This window comes from Remersonia thermophila, chromosome 4 (assembly GCF_042764415.1).
Source record: "Remersonia thermophila strain ATCC 22073 chromosome 4, whole genome shotgun sequence".
In the NCBI taxonomy this organism is placed as follows: domain Eukaryota; kingdom Fungi; phylum Ascomycota; class Sordariomycetes; order Sordariales; family Chaetomiaceae; genus Remersonia; species Remersonia thermophila.
The window spans coordinates 2875220-2889837 of NC_092220.1; the positions used below are offsets into that span (position 1 = coordinate 2875220).

At 59.0% G+C, this 14618-nt stretch overlaps 4 protein-coding genes across 4 annotated transcripts; 3 read left to right on the top strand and 1 right to left on the bottom strand.

Annotated features, from left to right (window-relative positions):
* Window positions 1-1548: 1548 nt before the first annotated feature.
* VTJ83DRAFT_4960 (uncharacterized protein) lies at window positions 1549-3699 on the top strand (the record flags this gene model as incomplete). Its single annotated transcript, XM_071011507.1, has 2 exons — window positions 1549-3609; window positions 3682-3699. 2 exons carry the CDS (start codon window positions 1549-1551, stop codon window positions 3697-3699), a joined length of 2079 nt encoding a protein of 692 aa, XP_070866410.1.
* Window positions 3700-6399: 2700 nt separating this feature from the next.
* On the top strand, window positions 6400-8708 carry VTJ83DRAFT_4961 (uncharacterized protein; the record flags this gene model as incomplete). Its single annotated transcript, XM_071011508.1, has 9 exons — window positions 6400-6474; window positions 6724-7075; window positions 7142-7610; window positions 7671-7761; window positions 7821-7910; window positions 7962-8053; window positions 8110-8367; window positions 8420-8515; window positions 8573-8708. The coding sequence occupies 9 exons, from the start codon at window positions 6400-6402 to the stop codon at window positions 8706-8708; spliced, it is 1659 nt and encodes a 552-aa protein (XP_070866411.1).
* Window positions 8709-9148: 440 nt separating this feature from the next.
* Window positions 9149-10480, bottom strand: VTJ83DRAFT_4962 (uncharacterized protein; the record flags this gene model as incomplete). The annotated part of the gene is made up of 2 exons (XM_071011509.1): window positions 9149-10285; window positions 10418-10480. 2 exons carry the CDS (start codon window positions 10478-10480, stop codon window positions 9149-9151), a joined length of 1200 nt encoding a protein of 399 aa, XP_070866412.1.
* Window positions 10481-11221: 741 nt separating this feature from the next.
* Window positions 11222-14195, top strand: VTJ83DRAFT_4963 (uncharacterized protein; the record flags this gene model as incomplete). Its single annotated transcript, XM_071011510.1, has 4 exons — window positions 11222-11354; window positions 11462-11532; window positions 11613-14093; window positions 14172-14195. The coding sequence occupies 4 exons, from the start codon at window positions 11222-11224 to the stop codon at window positions 14193-14195; spliced, it is 2709 nt and encodes a 902-aa protein (XP_070866413.1).
* Between the last annotated feature and the right edge of the window lie 423 nt (window positions 14196-14618).

Below are 14618 nucleotides of genomic sequence, written 5' to 3' on the forward strand. Positions count from 1 at the left end.
CGAGCTGAGCCCGAGCAAACAAACGAAACCACGCGGCCTGGGTCCAGGAATGTCTTTTCGTTGCGGCCGAGTTACCTTATACCTACCTAGCTAGGTATCTAAGGTAGGTTGTCTGCTCTCCGGCAGTGAGGATCTGGTGGAGGGCACCAGGGACCTAACGTTAGCCAAGGTGGCGGCTCCCACCTTTTGTTGCAGGCGGGGACGCGGCTTGGCCTCCACCATTCGCGCAGAGGAGGCATGAGATGGTCAGCGTAGCACTGGACATGATGGGTGCAACAACATCCTACCAGCACCGTAGTAAGCCACCTCAGGGGCACCTCCCGTCATTCCAGGACGGCATGGCCAGCTTTGCGCCAACCTAGCGTTTCGTTACTGTGCAACCTACCTTTGCATCCTGACATACCTACGTAGGCAATGTCCCATAAGGATATAGGCACGTAGGGTTGACCCAAGGTACCTTTGCCACCCAGCCTTTTTGCTACGAGTGAAGAAGACAGGGCCGCTTGGCGATGTCGCCTGAGTTCACGTCCTCCCCCGGGCCCATGCCTTACACCCTACACAGTACGAAACCGTATGCAAACGAAAACGGCCAATCAGGCCGACAGTTGCGGGGCAGGCCGTACTTGGCGGCGACAGCCGGACGAACGAGCTGCCCCGGGGACTTTGGAAGGGGGGGGGGGGGGGGGGCGCCTCTTGCACATGGAACGATTTGTCGATAAAATCCACCCCGTAGAATGGACTGACCAGAGATTGTCAGAATAGGTACCTCGTGGGATTGCACACAAGAGAGCCCCTGTTGCTGATGCTCAACCCTCGTCGCTCTGGGCCCATCCCCTCTTTCTTTCTTTCCTCGCCTTCCGTATTTTTTCTCCCCTCGCACGTCCCGTTGCCTCAAGTATTATTGGCCGTGCTGTCATCTCCTGGGGCCGCCCCTTTTCTCCTTTTTTTTTTTTTTTTTTTTTAATCTTCTCCTTCTCTTGACTTTTGTCGCTGTGCAGTACAACAGTACCTACCACTCAGCGCGCATTTATTGGAGCCGGTTTTGGCTTGTCCTCGCCCCGCTTCAAGTTCCGTCCCGGTTTGCGGCACAGCGGCTCCCTAGTCGGCCTCTCGCTGGTGTACCACCCAACGCCCAACGTTATTCTAGCTGACCTTAGCGCCCCCGTGCATTCTTTTCTCCGCCAACGGTCGCGGCTTCGGACGGCCTCCTCTCGTCCAAATTGCTTCCGTGCCGACCGGACCGCATCCATCCCTGCGGCTAACGTTTCCCGCCGACTACGGTCGGGTCCGGTCTCCGGGGCTCCAGCTGGGTCTCTCGGAGTAGAAAGACACCGTGCAGCCCCGCGGCCCCCGTCTCTGCGGTCGCGCCCGCACACCCCTGCTCGCACCGGGGTCCGTCAGTCGAAGGAAAAGGAGTCGTGGAGCTTGGCGCCCACCAAAATCCGACGCACCACGTCGTCCTCTTCTTTCTCCTTCTGACCACCGCGCTCTGACGAGAGCGTCTGCCCCTGGTTTCTTCTCGTCAACCTTGCCGTCTCTTCGCCCGCCATGGCCGAACTCGACACGTTGGACGTTGTGGTCCTCATCGCCATCCTCGTCGGGACGGCGGCGTACCTGACCAAGGGCAAGCTATGGGCCGTCGAGAAGGATCCCTACGCGGCCTCCTTCGCCGCCGCCAACAGCGCCAAGTCGGGCAAGACGCGCAACATCATCGAGGCCCTCGAGGAGACGGGCAAGAACTGCATCATCTTCTACGGCTCGCAGACGGGCACCGCTGAGGACTATGCTGCCCGTCTCGCCAAGGAGGGCAAGAGCCGCTTCGGCCTCGAGACCATGGTGGCCGACCTTGAAGACTACGACTTTGACAACCTCGACCAGATCCCCAGCGACAAGGTTGTCTTCTTCGTCCTGGCCACCTACGGCGAGGGCGAGCCGACGGACAACGCCGTCGAGTTCTACGAGTTCATCACCTCCGAGAGCCCGTCCTTCTCGGACAACAACGACCCTCCGCTCGCCAATCTGAACTACGTCACCTTCGGTCTCGGAAATAACACCTACGAGCATTACAACGCCATGGTTCGTAATGTCGACAAGGCCCTTCAGCGCCTGGGCGCCCACCGCATCGGCGAGGCCGGCGAGGGCGACGACGGCGCCGGCACCATGGAGGAGGATTTCCTCGCCTGGAAGGACCCCATGTGGGCTGCTCTGGCCGCCAAGATGGGCCTGGAGGAGCGCGAGGGCGTCTACGAGCCCATCTTTGGCATTGTCGAGCGCGAAGGTCTCACCCGTGACTCCCCGGAGGTCTACCTCGGCGAGCCCAACAAGTCGCACCTCGAAGGCACCCCCCAGGGCCCCTTCAACGCTCACAACCCCTACATTGCCCCCATCGCCAAGTCGTACGAGCTCTTCAAGGTCAAGGATCGCAACTGCCTGCACATGGAGATCGACGTCAGCGCTTCCAACCTGTCGTACCAGACCGGCGACCACATTGCTATTTGGCCCACCAATGCCGGCGAGGAGGTCGACCGTTTCCTCGACCTCTTCGACCTCGCCGACAAGCGTCACGATGTCATCGGCGTCAAGGCCCTCGAGCCGACCGCCAAGGTCCCGTTCCCGACCCCGACCACCTACGACGCCATCGTCCGCTACCACATGGAAATCTGCGCCCCCGTCTCTCGCCAGTTCGTCGCCACGCTCGCCCCGTTCGCGCCCACCGAGGAGGCCAAGGCCGAGCTGACCAAGCTCGGCAACGACAAGGACTACTTCCACGCCAAGGTCACGACCCAGTATCTCAACATCGCCCGTCTCCTGTCCAGCGTCGCCAAGGGCGAGAAGTGGTCCAACGTCCCCTTCTCGCTCCTCATCGAGGGCATCACCAAGCTGCAGCCCCGCTACTACTCCATCTCGTCGTCCTCGATCGAGCATCCCAAGACCATCTCCATCACCGCCGTCGTCGAGTCCCAGGCCCTCCCCGGCCGCGAGGACCCTTTCCGCGGCGTCTCGACAAACTACCTCTTGGCTCTCAAGGAGAAGCAGAACGGCGACCCCAGCCCGACCCCGTTCGGCCTCTCGTACGAAATCACGGGCCCTCGCAACAAGTACGACGGCTGCCACGTCCCCGTCCACGTCCGCCACTCCAACTTCAAGCTCCCCTCCAACCCCACCAAGCCTGTCATCATGGTCGGCCCGGGTACCGGCGTCGCTCCCTTCCGCGGCTTCGTCCGCGAGAGGCGCAAGATGGCCGAGAACGGCCAGGAGGTTGGCAAGACGGTCCTCTTCTTTGGCTGCCGGAAATCGACCGAGGATTTCCTGTACGAGGAGGAGTGGAAGGAAGCCAAGGAGGTGCTCGGCGACAAGTTCGAGCTCATCACGGCCTTCTCGCGCGAAGGACCCAAGAAGGTCTACGTGCAGCACCGCCTCAAGGAGCGCGCCAAGGAGATCAACGAGCTGCTGGAGCAAAAGGCCTACTTTTACGTCTGCGGCGACGCGGCCAACATGGCCCGCGAGGTTAATGCCGTTCTGGCCCAGATCATTGCGTCGGAGCGCGGCATCCCGGAAGCAAAGGCCGAGGAGATTGTCAAGCAGATGAGGTCATCGAACCAATACCAGGTACGTCGTTTCTATCGTTTCCTCTTCCTCCCGGTGGATTTGGTTCGGCTCGCGGCTAACACGTTTGTGCAGGAGGATGTGTGGTCATAACGTCTCTTTTCGTCCATTGATTGACCTATCGCTCAAAAAGTGGGGAGGAGATGTGCTCTTGGCTACGACCAATTCAATGAACATGCAGATGGCTGGCTGGCGGGCACTGGCGCTAGGGTCCGGAAATTAGCTGTCATCGGCTCTTTTTGCATCCGAATGTTGCATGCTCTGGGATAGAGTTGAGGGGGGGTTATGTCTCTTGTGTGTATCACTTTTTTCTGCGTACATCTTGGGTCTCTCCCCCCATGGCTTGGCCCGGGGTTTTTTTTTTCTCTGTCTTTTAGAAGGCTGTCTATTTCCTTTGCATTGTTTAATCTGGCAGCATTAGCACAAGCGGAAGGCTCAGCGACAAGTGGTTTTGGTGCAAGTTCACCTTGCTTCGCCTGCTTATACTTCTGATGAAGGGAACAAAAAATGAAAATACAATAAAATATGTGCAAAGGTTTCTCTCTTCTTCCCTCATGAAGTCTTTTCCAGGTATATGTGATACTACACAGGAATCATGATGCCCTCCCCGACGGTGCTCACTCTCACTCGAATCCCGTCCTTAGCCCGGAGCCAACCACGGATGATTATGTCATCAAGCCAACCGCAGCCCGGCCAGGTCCCCCCAATACAGAGCCAAAATGATGTCTTTTTACGTGCTCCATGGGGCCTCCAGGGAAAATATCTCCCCGGGGGGTTGCTTTCTGCTTAAAGTACCCTGTGGCACCTCTTCTTCCCTTCGTAGAGGGCTCGCTCTCTCCTGCTCCTTGGAACCGACTCGAAGTACATCGGTTCAAGTAGCCTCGAAAGACTTACAGAGCCAACTGGCTGGCCCATCGACCTCAGTTCAAAAACAAGACACGAACATGGACAAAACGCCTGAAAGTCCATCCAGGACGTACAATGGAAGTCCCCGTAACAGCAATGTTATGTTTCATTAGGAGTCATCTGTCGGGAGATACCTCCCCCCCCCCCCCCCCCAAGCGTGGCTGGGTGGCTTGAGACGTCGCCCTTCTTTCTTTCATGCCGTAGTTTGACGATATAATAGATGGAAAGAAGATACGGAACCGGAGCCCCCTGCCCGGGGATGCAATGGCGGATCCTTTGGAGGTTTCTGAACCCTGACTCTAGGACGAAACACAAAGTGCGGCGTGTCCAGTTTACAGCAAAGTTGAGAAAACGATAGAGGAGCTTAGAGGACATCCAATGGCTCCCGGTTCTCCGGCTCTAATCTCTCAGGTAGAGTTGGCCCGTACCAGAAGGCTAGCAAGGGCGTGGGGTTGCCGAAAGATGGAAACACTGGAGGTCAGTGGGATTGGAAGGAAAGCTGAAAAGCACATGCGGTCAGGAAGGAAGCTGTTTGCAAGCTTTCAGGTTGGCGGGCGGGCAGTGTCGGCCCGGTAACACCAAGTCCCAATTTCCAACGAAGTTTTTCTTGCTGATTCCGGCAGTGAGTCAATAAAACCTTAGGCAGGAAGGAGCCCGACTCCTTTTTCGATCCAAACAAAGTGGCCACCTCCCGCCCGCCTACCAACCACCGCTTCTTTCTTCCACAAATCTCTGTTCTGCTTTCCTCTTCACTTTCACCTCCGCAACATAGACTTTCGTTGCGCATCGTTCTGGACCGGCAATCAAAACAGCATTGATTGCAAGGCTCCTGTCGACACCACGAGAGTTCATTGCCCCAACCGCCAGTTCAACGAAGCGACCTCCACTGGTAGGTGAGTACAGTCTTCTTTTCTTCTCTTTGTGATTTTTGCTTTCCAAAGCTCCAGAGGGCTCGTCCTCCTCCGTGGGCAGGCCCGTTGGTCTTTCTCGATCTTTTTCCAAGGGCGATTCCCAAGGGTGAGTGGGAGACGCCGAGGCCGCATCGTGATCTACCTCTCTCCATGGCAGGCAATCACGAAGGACCAGGCGGCAGAGCACGCTCCTGTCATGAGCCTGATCTTGGCCTCGGTCTTGCTGTCTTGACAAGAGTTTTGTTTTCACGGCAAGGGCGGGGAGCAACTCGGTGCGAACAATCCGGGTGCTTCAACGGCTGCTTCAAAAGCCGGCGCACTTCCGGAATTTCTTCCTCCTTTCGCGAGCCCGGAAGAAAACAAACCACCTTCGATGCTCGTCGATTCTGCTCTCTTTCCGATCATTTACCACAGCATCAACACCCATTTCCATTCCATCCCCAGAGAGCACCTCAGCAGTCTCTTCCCTATCATCTTGGTGATAGCCTGGTCCATCTTACCCTTTCACATCACCACTTCGCTCACTCATTTTTCTTCGACTCCTTTGGTGGTACTAACTCGCCAGCTTCACCGAGCGGTCCGATTTCTTGTCGTCGTCGATCACAACAGCCCATTCATCCCAACTCGACCACCACGATCGAGCCCAAGTGCACCGGGAAAAGGTTTTCGAGGTAAGTCTGCACACTTTTGTTTGTTGTGGTGTTCTATTTTTCCCACACGTGACAAAGGAATTTTTTCTTTCTTTCCGGAATCTTGTACATTCTGTTTTTTTCTGCTGCCTACGCTTTTTCTCTGCCTCTTCTTCTTTCATCTGCCCCCCAACACATTCTGGCCTTCGACCATCACGCTTGGAAACTTCCTTCCACAGCATTCGTTTCCCTCTCCATTTTCTTTTCGACTCCGGCGTCGAATTTCTTTCCCCTGCGTTACCAACATCCTCTTCTTTTGTTTTTCTATTCGGAATCTGCAACTCGACATGTCTTCCCCGCCCGATCCGACAGCGGATAGAGACAGCTTCACTTCGGAAGCATCTAACTCCTCCGAGGTTGTGGTACGTTTCTTCGTTGTTTGGGTTTCTGAGGAGTGTCTTGTCTGGCCAGAATCGCCATATGGATATCCTCTCGTCACCCAGTTGTCGCCTGTTTATGTTTTTCTTTTCGGTTTTGTATTTGCTCTTTGGCCTTCCTGCCTGGCTAAACCTTGGAAGCCTGTTTCTTCACCATTTCCTTTTCCACATCGTTCCCTCATCCATTTGCCCGAGATTCGAGATCATTCTAACTGAACATTTGTCTTTGCTCAGGCTGTTGAAATGAATCACTACCACACGACAGCTCCTATGTCTTCCGACAACAACACGAATCGCCGTGCCTCGTACCCGGCGTACATGGCTGCTCAGATGGGGAACTCCGCACAGCAGGATTCCGCTTCGCATGGCCAGCACACCGGCCACCCGTCGGACTCGATCGGTGCTGTAATGAGCCAGTTCAGCTCCCTCAGCATTCCCGCGGGCCCTGCTCTTCCCGCTGGTTCTCAGCTGCAGGCTCACGCAACCTACTGTGGTCCCCAGGAGCAGCCGGTCGCTTACCCCGGCTATTCGATGCCTCTCCACGTTGGAATGACTCCCGAGACGGCATACTCGTTTGGCGTTTCCGGTCAGTTCCCAATCCAGGGCGGTTTTGCTCCGCTGCCCATCCCCTTCGCAATGCCGTACACTCCAGGCCGGATGGCCTCCTATGCGACGGACCGCAGCAGCGAGGTCCCTGGATTGGAGAACCGCCGTGGCTCGTACTCGACGACCGAGTCGACGCCTGCCACACCCTTCTTCGGCAGCATCTCTGAGCGCAACGGGGCGGGTCGGGTCGCCGTCTTCCGGTCGAGCTACACGACCCCGTCTCCTGAGCACCTTGTGGCTCCGAAGCCGCCTCAGCCCATTGATGAGGATTTGCTTGCGCTCTTGAAGCAGGATCCTCCCATCCCCGAGGCTGTCCCGGCGGTTTTCACCCCGCCGAGCCACACCAAGACCTTGGAGCAGTGCCTCGAGAACCGGATTCAGGGCAACCGGAACGTCTACATTCGCGGCCTGCATCCGACCACGGACGATGATCTGCTGCACCGCTACGCCTCTCGCTTCGGCAAGGTTGAGCAGAGCAAGGCCATCATCGACACAGCCACCGGCGCTTGCAAGGGGTACGCTTGTCTTGGTTTCCTGCTTCTACCGCATTTTCGTGCCCTGCTGACACCACCCAGCTTCGGATTCGCCAAGTTCACCGACGTCCGTGACTCGGAGAAGTGCATTCGCGGTTTCTACCATCTTGGTTACGAGGTGGGCTTTGCTCGGGTAAGTCTTGTCTAGCCCCTCAACACCCTGGAGCGTTGACGAAGCTAATCTTGAGACAGGAGAGCTTCAATGCCCGTCTCAAGGCGGAGGGCGATGAGACCTCGACCAACCTGTATCTGTCGAACCTCCCAAAGCGCCTCAACGAGGCGGTAAGTCGTCCAGAATCGGCATCCTATCTTAATCGCAGCTGACATCTCTAGGAACTCAACGCCATCTTCGCTGGCTACCATGTGGTCTCGAGCAAGATTCTTCGCGACAGCATGGGCAATAGCCGTGGTGTCGGCTTCGCCAGGTAATCGAGCACATTCATCCATGTGTTGCCTTGGCTGTTGTCTGATTGTTGAATAGGTTTGACACTCGCGAGGAGTGCGAGGAGATCATCAAGAAGTACCACGGTGCCTCGATTGGCGACGAGGGAATGCTCATGCAGGTCCGCTACGCGGACACTCCTGCTCAGAAGGAGTTGAAGCGCATCACCGCAGAGCGCCGCCAATTCCGCACCAACGAGTACAACATCGGCGCTTACGGCACTGCGGATGTGGGCGTCAGCCCCAGCATTTACAGCCCCGCCCCCTGGAATCGCCGTGCCGCCATGGGAGCCACCACGTATGTTCTCTCGCCTTCTGGATATCGTGAGCATTCGGCTGACCGTAACCAGGCCCATCGCTCCTCGTGTGCCTTGGATTCGCACGAACATCGCGAGCAGTGCCAGCGCGGGCACGGTGACAGCCCCGTCCATTGGACACACTCCGAAGTATGTGCCATGCTTGTTGTGGCGAGGTATCCGAGCTGACAGACGTCTTCTTTTCAGGCAGAGCGCGTCTGTCCCTGCGACGGTCTCCTCCGATGACGGCTTGGGCGGCGACAGCACCACGATTGTCGAGTCACCGACGGCCAAGAAGGCCAGCACCCAGTCGTCGCCGGCCAACAAGAAGGAGAAGGCCTAGATGGCTGGCGACGTTTCGTCGTGATTTCTCCATCACAGCCTATCGGAGAATTGTATGAGTTCGATCGACTTATCTCGAAGGGTCGGGCAAACGATATCGGGTACTTCACTATGGTCATTTCTTTGTTTTTCCTATCGTCACAGTGGCCTATGGACTGGACGTTGAGTCGGTTTCGGGGCAAGGTGGTTGGCAGCTCACATAATGAACTCTCTACTATGTCGAACTGGAGGCAACAATCTTATGGATGGACTCTTAGTCGGTAGCGGAGGCCTAGAGGCAGTGGGCTTGACAGCCATCGCAATACAGATAGATTGTCTTTCATCAGCTTCGTGAGATCTTAGGCAGCACGCCGAGCACAACGTCCTTGATGACATGGAAGGCATCGCATCATGTGAAGTACACGGGCTTAGTGAGGTGAGGTTGACATGAAGTGTATTTCATCACGTCTCATCACTAGGTGACAAAGCCTGTAACCCTTCTTGGGTTTCCAGGACTCTGTCACCAATGACGAGAGGCTCTTGGTTCCCTGCTTCGCTATCATCATCTGACTCGTCCTCGTCGTCATCCTCATTATCATCCTCGTCCGACTCGTCTTGGTCATCAGCCTTGTTGGCTTCCTGTTCCCGGATGGCCGCCTCGAGGTCTTTTGCCATCTTTTTGGTGAAGCCCGAGGCCTCGGAGACGGCATCGAGTCTCGTGGCGCCGTCCTTGCCGACGGTTTTCTTGGCATCCTTGAAAAAGGGCCCTGGCGTCTCGCTGACAAAGTGGAAGCGGCGCTCGAAGAAGCGCTTGATGCAGGCAACGTCGCGGTCAAAGTACATTTCGGCATTGGGGTGGTCCATCGAGATCATTTGGGGGAAGTCGATGAGGATGGGGGTTAGCGTTATCTTGGACTCGTCATCGGTTGGGTCTTCCTTGTCTTCGCGCAGGAGAATGTTGAACTCGTTGAAGTCGCCGTGGATGAGGCCGTGCTTGGCCAAGCGGAGGAGGAGGGCGATGAGGTCGGCGTAGAGAGCGGCGGGGTCCGGGACCGAGGCGATCTGGCGCAGCGGGGGCGCGTCGACGAGGGACATGACGATGGTGTGCCGCGACTGGGCGATGGGCTCGGGCACGGGGAAGCCCTCGGCATGCAGGGCCTGCATGAAGGAGAACTCGCGCACGGCGGCGAGGCGGGAGAGGTACATCCACGACGCCGACTGGCGGTTCTTGAGGTAGTCGCGGTTGGCCTTGACGGTGCGGAAGGAGACGCGGCCCAGGCGGTGCATCTTGAGGATGCGCTTCCGGCCGGACGAGTCGGCGACCACCATGATGTCGCTCTCCTTGCCGACGCCGACCCGGCTGCCGCCCACGCTGTAGACGTGGCCCCGCGCGGCGTGGGTGTGCATGGCGAGGTAGTCGAGGCCGCCGTAGGTGAGGCGGTAGCCGTCGTAGCGGGCCTCCTTCATGCGCGCGATCAGGCCGGCCTTGGCGAGGGTGGCGATGGACTTGTGCACGCCGCTGGCGCCGCCGCGGAGGCGCGCGATCTTTTCGATGAGGGGGGTGGGGACGAGCTCGTGGTTCTTGCTGCCCATCTCGACCTGGGAGAGGAGAGAGGTCGGTGTTAGCAGGGGTGGGGGGGGGGGGGGGGGGGGGCAGGTCGCGGCGCGGCGGCGGTCCCCAGGGGGGCAGGGGGGCCACGAGAGCAGAAGGGGACGTAGAGAGAGACGGACTGCTGTGAGGACGCGCCAGTCCTCAGAAGTGAGATGGCGCATCGCCCGCGTGTCGAGCTTCATGGCGGGCGGTAAGCGATGGGAGGGTCGGAGGATGGAGACAAGGGGGACAGATAGGGAGGCGAGGTGAGCGCAATAATCGGTGGTTGTTTCTAGGTAGGTGATCCGGGAGAGAGCTGAGTGGATGGAGGGTTGGCGTGTCTTCGGGGCGTTGGGATCGATGTCCAGGACCCCTCCATCCCAGGGTGACGTCCAGGTCCACCAAAAATTATGGGAGGATGGAGGGGCTCTTGAGAGCCGATAAGGCGATAAGACGGTGAGAGGTTGACAAGCGGAACGGAATTTCCACCGCGCCGAGCGGCTCTGCGCAGCTCGGGTCTTGGCGCGGTCCCGGCTGGCAGCTCCAGGGACCCGCTTCAAGGTGGAGCCCTGACGACTGGTCGGGCGCCTCGCCTCTCTGTCTCTCCCCCCCCCACAGGCGGCAGCAGCATCGCGTAACCACCAAGCTGCCTGTCCTTGGCCGCCCGATTTTCCAAACAACCCGACCTGAACCAGCTCTCAGCCAAGAACCTGCACCACCGCCGTTGTTCATTCTAGCCATACCGCCCATCGTTTCGATACAAGAATCGGCCCCGGGAGTCATCCAAAGTGCCAATTCCTCCCCCCCTCCCCGATACCGCCAAGACATCCCACCTAAACCAACCCAACCTCGCCTCCTCCATCCTCCATCCTCCCCCGCCGCCCGTCCGTCATCCTCGAGCTTCGGGACCATCCATCCTTCGCCATACAAGCATCGTCCCGATCATGGCGCAAGAACACGATCTCTCCAAAGCGGCCGACAAGGGTAAAGGGAAGGCTGTCGAGGATGAGCCACAGAAGGATAAGTCCGGGCAACCGGCACCAAACGGGAAGAAGAAGGACGATGACAAGGGCGACTGTGGGTTTCCCTGATGCTCCCCGATGCTGCCGCTGCTGCCGCTGCTGCCGCCGCCGCCGCCATCGCCGCCGGCCCGTGGTCTCGGTTGGTACTGACTCCGAGACCAGCTACCGAAGAGCTTAGCGAAGAGGACCAGCAGCTCAAGAGCGAGCTCGACATGCTCGTGGAGCGGTTGACGGTGCGTGCGCTTGACCGCTGCCTGGCGAGGAGGAGACGGCCTCGCATTGCCCCGTCCCGGAGCTGACGATGCGGCCCTAGGAATCCAACACATCCCTCTACAAGCCGGCCCTCGAGGCCATGAAGACCTTCATCAAGACGTCGACATCCTCCATGACGGCCGTCCCCAAGCCTCTCAAGTTCCTGCGTCCGCACTACGAGACCATGACGAAGCTCTACGATGAGTGGCCCGCGGGCGACGACAAGAACTCGCTTGCCGACGTGCTGTCGGTCATCGGCATGACCTTCTCGGACGAGGACCGCCAGGATACGCTAAAGTACCGCCTTCTCGCGCCCACCCAGGAGGATATCGGATCGTGGGGCCACGAGTACGTGCGCCACCTCGCCCTCGAGATAGGGGAGGTGTACGCCAAGCGCGTGGCCGCCGACGAGTCGGTCACCGATCTCATCGACCTCGCCCTCCTCCTGGTGCCGCTCTTCCTCAAGAGCAACCAGGAGGCCGACGCGGTCGACCTGATGAGCGAGCTGGAGATCATCGAGGAGCTTCCCAAGTTCGTCGATGAGAACACCTACGGCCGCGTCTGCCTGTACATGGTGTCCATGGTGAACCTGCTGACCTATCCCGACAACGAGCTGTTCCTGCGCGTCGCGCACGACATCTACAAGACGTACAAGCAGTACACCCAGGCCATGGTGCTCGCCATCCGCCTCAACGACCACGAGCTGATCGAGACCGACTTCCACGACGCCCCGGACCCGGCCCTCAAGAAGCAGCTCGCCTTCCTGGTGGCCCGCCAGAGGATATGCCTGGAGCACCCCCGCGACACCAACGACGACGAGGAAATCGTCGAGTGCCTCGGCAACGTCAAGCTGCCCGAGCACTTCAAGGCCCTCGGCAAGGAGCTCAACATCCTCGAGCCCAAGACCACCGAGGACATCTACAAGAGCCATCTCGAGAGCAGCCGCGTCGCCGGCCTGACCAACTACGACTCGGCCCGCAACAACCTGGCCGCCGCCTTTGTCAACGCCTTTGTCAACGCGGGCTTCGGCCAGGACAAGATGATGCTGGTCGAGGAGGGCAAGGAGAGCTGGGTCTGGAAGACCAAGGATGAGGGCATGATGTCGACCGTCGCGTCGCTGGGCACCCTGCTGATGTGGGACATCGAGAACGGCCTCGACCAGGTCGACAAGTACACGTACCTCGACGAGGAGTCCATCCAGGCCGGCGCCTACCTCGCCATCGGCATCATGAACTCGGGCGTCCGCCTCGACTCGGAGCCCGCCATGGCCCTCCTGGCCGACAACGACAAGCTCAACCACAAGAACCCGCTGATCCGCGTCGCCGCCATCATGGGCCTGGGCCTGTCGTACGCCGGCTCCAACAAGGAGGAGCTCCTGGCCTACCTCGTGCCCATCATCTCGGACACGACCCAGGAGATGCGCGTCTCGGCCATGGCGGCCCTGGCGTGCGGCCTCATCTTTGTCGGCTCGTCCCACGCCGAGGCCGGCGAGGCCATCATCATGACCCTGATGGACGACGACCGCAAGAGCCAGCTCACCGACAAGTGGACGCGCTTCCTCGCCCTCGGCCTCGGCCTCCTCTACTTTGGCCGCCAGGAAGAGGTGGACGTGGTCCTCGAGACCCTCAAGGTGGTGGAGCACCCCATGGCCAAGCCCACCTCGGTCCTGGCCTCCATCTGCGCCTGGGCCGGCACCGGCGCCGTGCTCAAGATCCAGGAGCTGCTGCACCTGTGCAACGAGCACATCGAGGAGTCGGACGAGAAGAAGGGCGACGAGCTGCTGCAGGCCTACGCCGTGCTCGGCATCGGCCTGATCGCCATGGGCGAGGACATTGGCCAGGACATGGTCCTGCGCCACTTTGGCCACCTCATGCACTACGGCGAGGCCAACATCCGCCGCGCCGTCCCGCTCGCCATGGGCCTCGTCAGCCCGAGCAACCCGCAGATGAAGATCTACGACACGCTCTCGCGCTACAGCCACGACACGGACAACGACGTGGCCCTCAACGCCATCTTCGCCATGGGCCTCCTGGGCGCGGGCACCAACAACGCCCGCCTGGCCCAGCTGCTGCGCCAGCTCGCCAGCTACTACCATCGCGACCAAGAGTCCCTCTTCATGGTGCGCATCGCCCAGGGCCTGCTGCACATGGGCAAGGGCACCCTGTCCATCAACCCCTTCCACACGGACCGCCAGATCCTGTCGCGCGTCTCGGCCGCCGGCCTGCTCGCCGTGCTCGTCGCCATGATCGACGCCAAGCAGTTCATCACGTCCAGCTCGCACTACCTGCTCTACTTCCTCGTCACCGCCATGCACCCGCGCTTTCTGGTTACGCTCGACGAGAACCTCAAGCCCGTCACGGTCAACGTTCGCGTCGGCCAGGCCGTCGACGTGGTCGGCCAAGCGGGACGGCCCAAGACCATCACCGGCTGGCAAACCCAGAGCACCCCCGTCCTGCTGGCCTATGGCGAGCGCGCGGAGCTCGAGGATGATGAGTATATCAGCTTGAGCAGCACCCTTGAGGGGCTAGTGATTTTGCGCAAGGTATCTTCTTCTCTCCCCTCCTTTTTCCGAACGTTGCGATGATCGCCCGTCCAGCTCGGTACTAACACGTACATGCAGAACCCCGAGTGGGAAGGGAGATGAGCGGAGCCCGTTGTCGAGCCCGAGGACAACGCGAGCGTGGGATGGTGGCGCATGGACGGCAGGCGGAAGCGGAGGGTAACGAACAAGGAAAGGGGAAAGGGGTAGCAGGGAAAGGGGCTGACGTGTGTCTGCTGTACATTATTACACAGGTCGCGTAAGGGCGACGCCCCCATGGACGTGAACGGACCAGCCCAACCGCCGCAGAAGGAAAGGCAGTTTCTGGTTTGCTAAAGACATGGTAGACGACAATGATGAAAGTAAAAAGATGCTCGATGGTTAGTGATTGGGTGTGTACGACTCTTGATTGCTCCCGGCTCGTCCGCAGGGTTATCGTCCCGTTAGCGGATGAAGGACGCGAAAAAAAAAAAAAAAAAAAAAAAAGAAAAGAGAAAGAAAAGTAAAGAAAGCAGGCGGCCGAGGCAG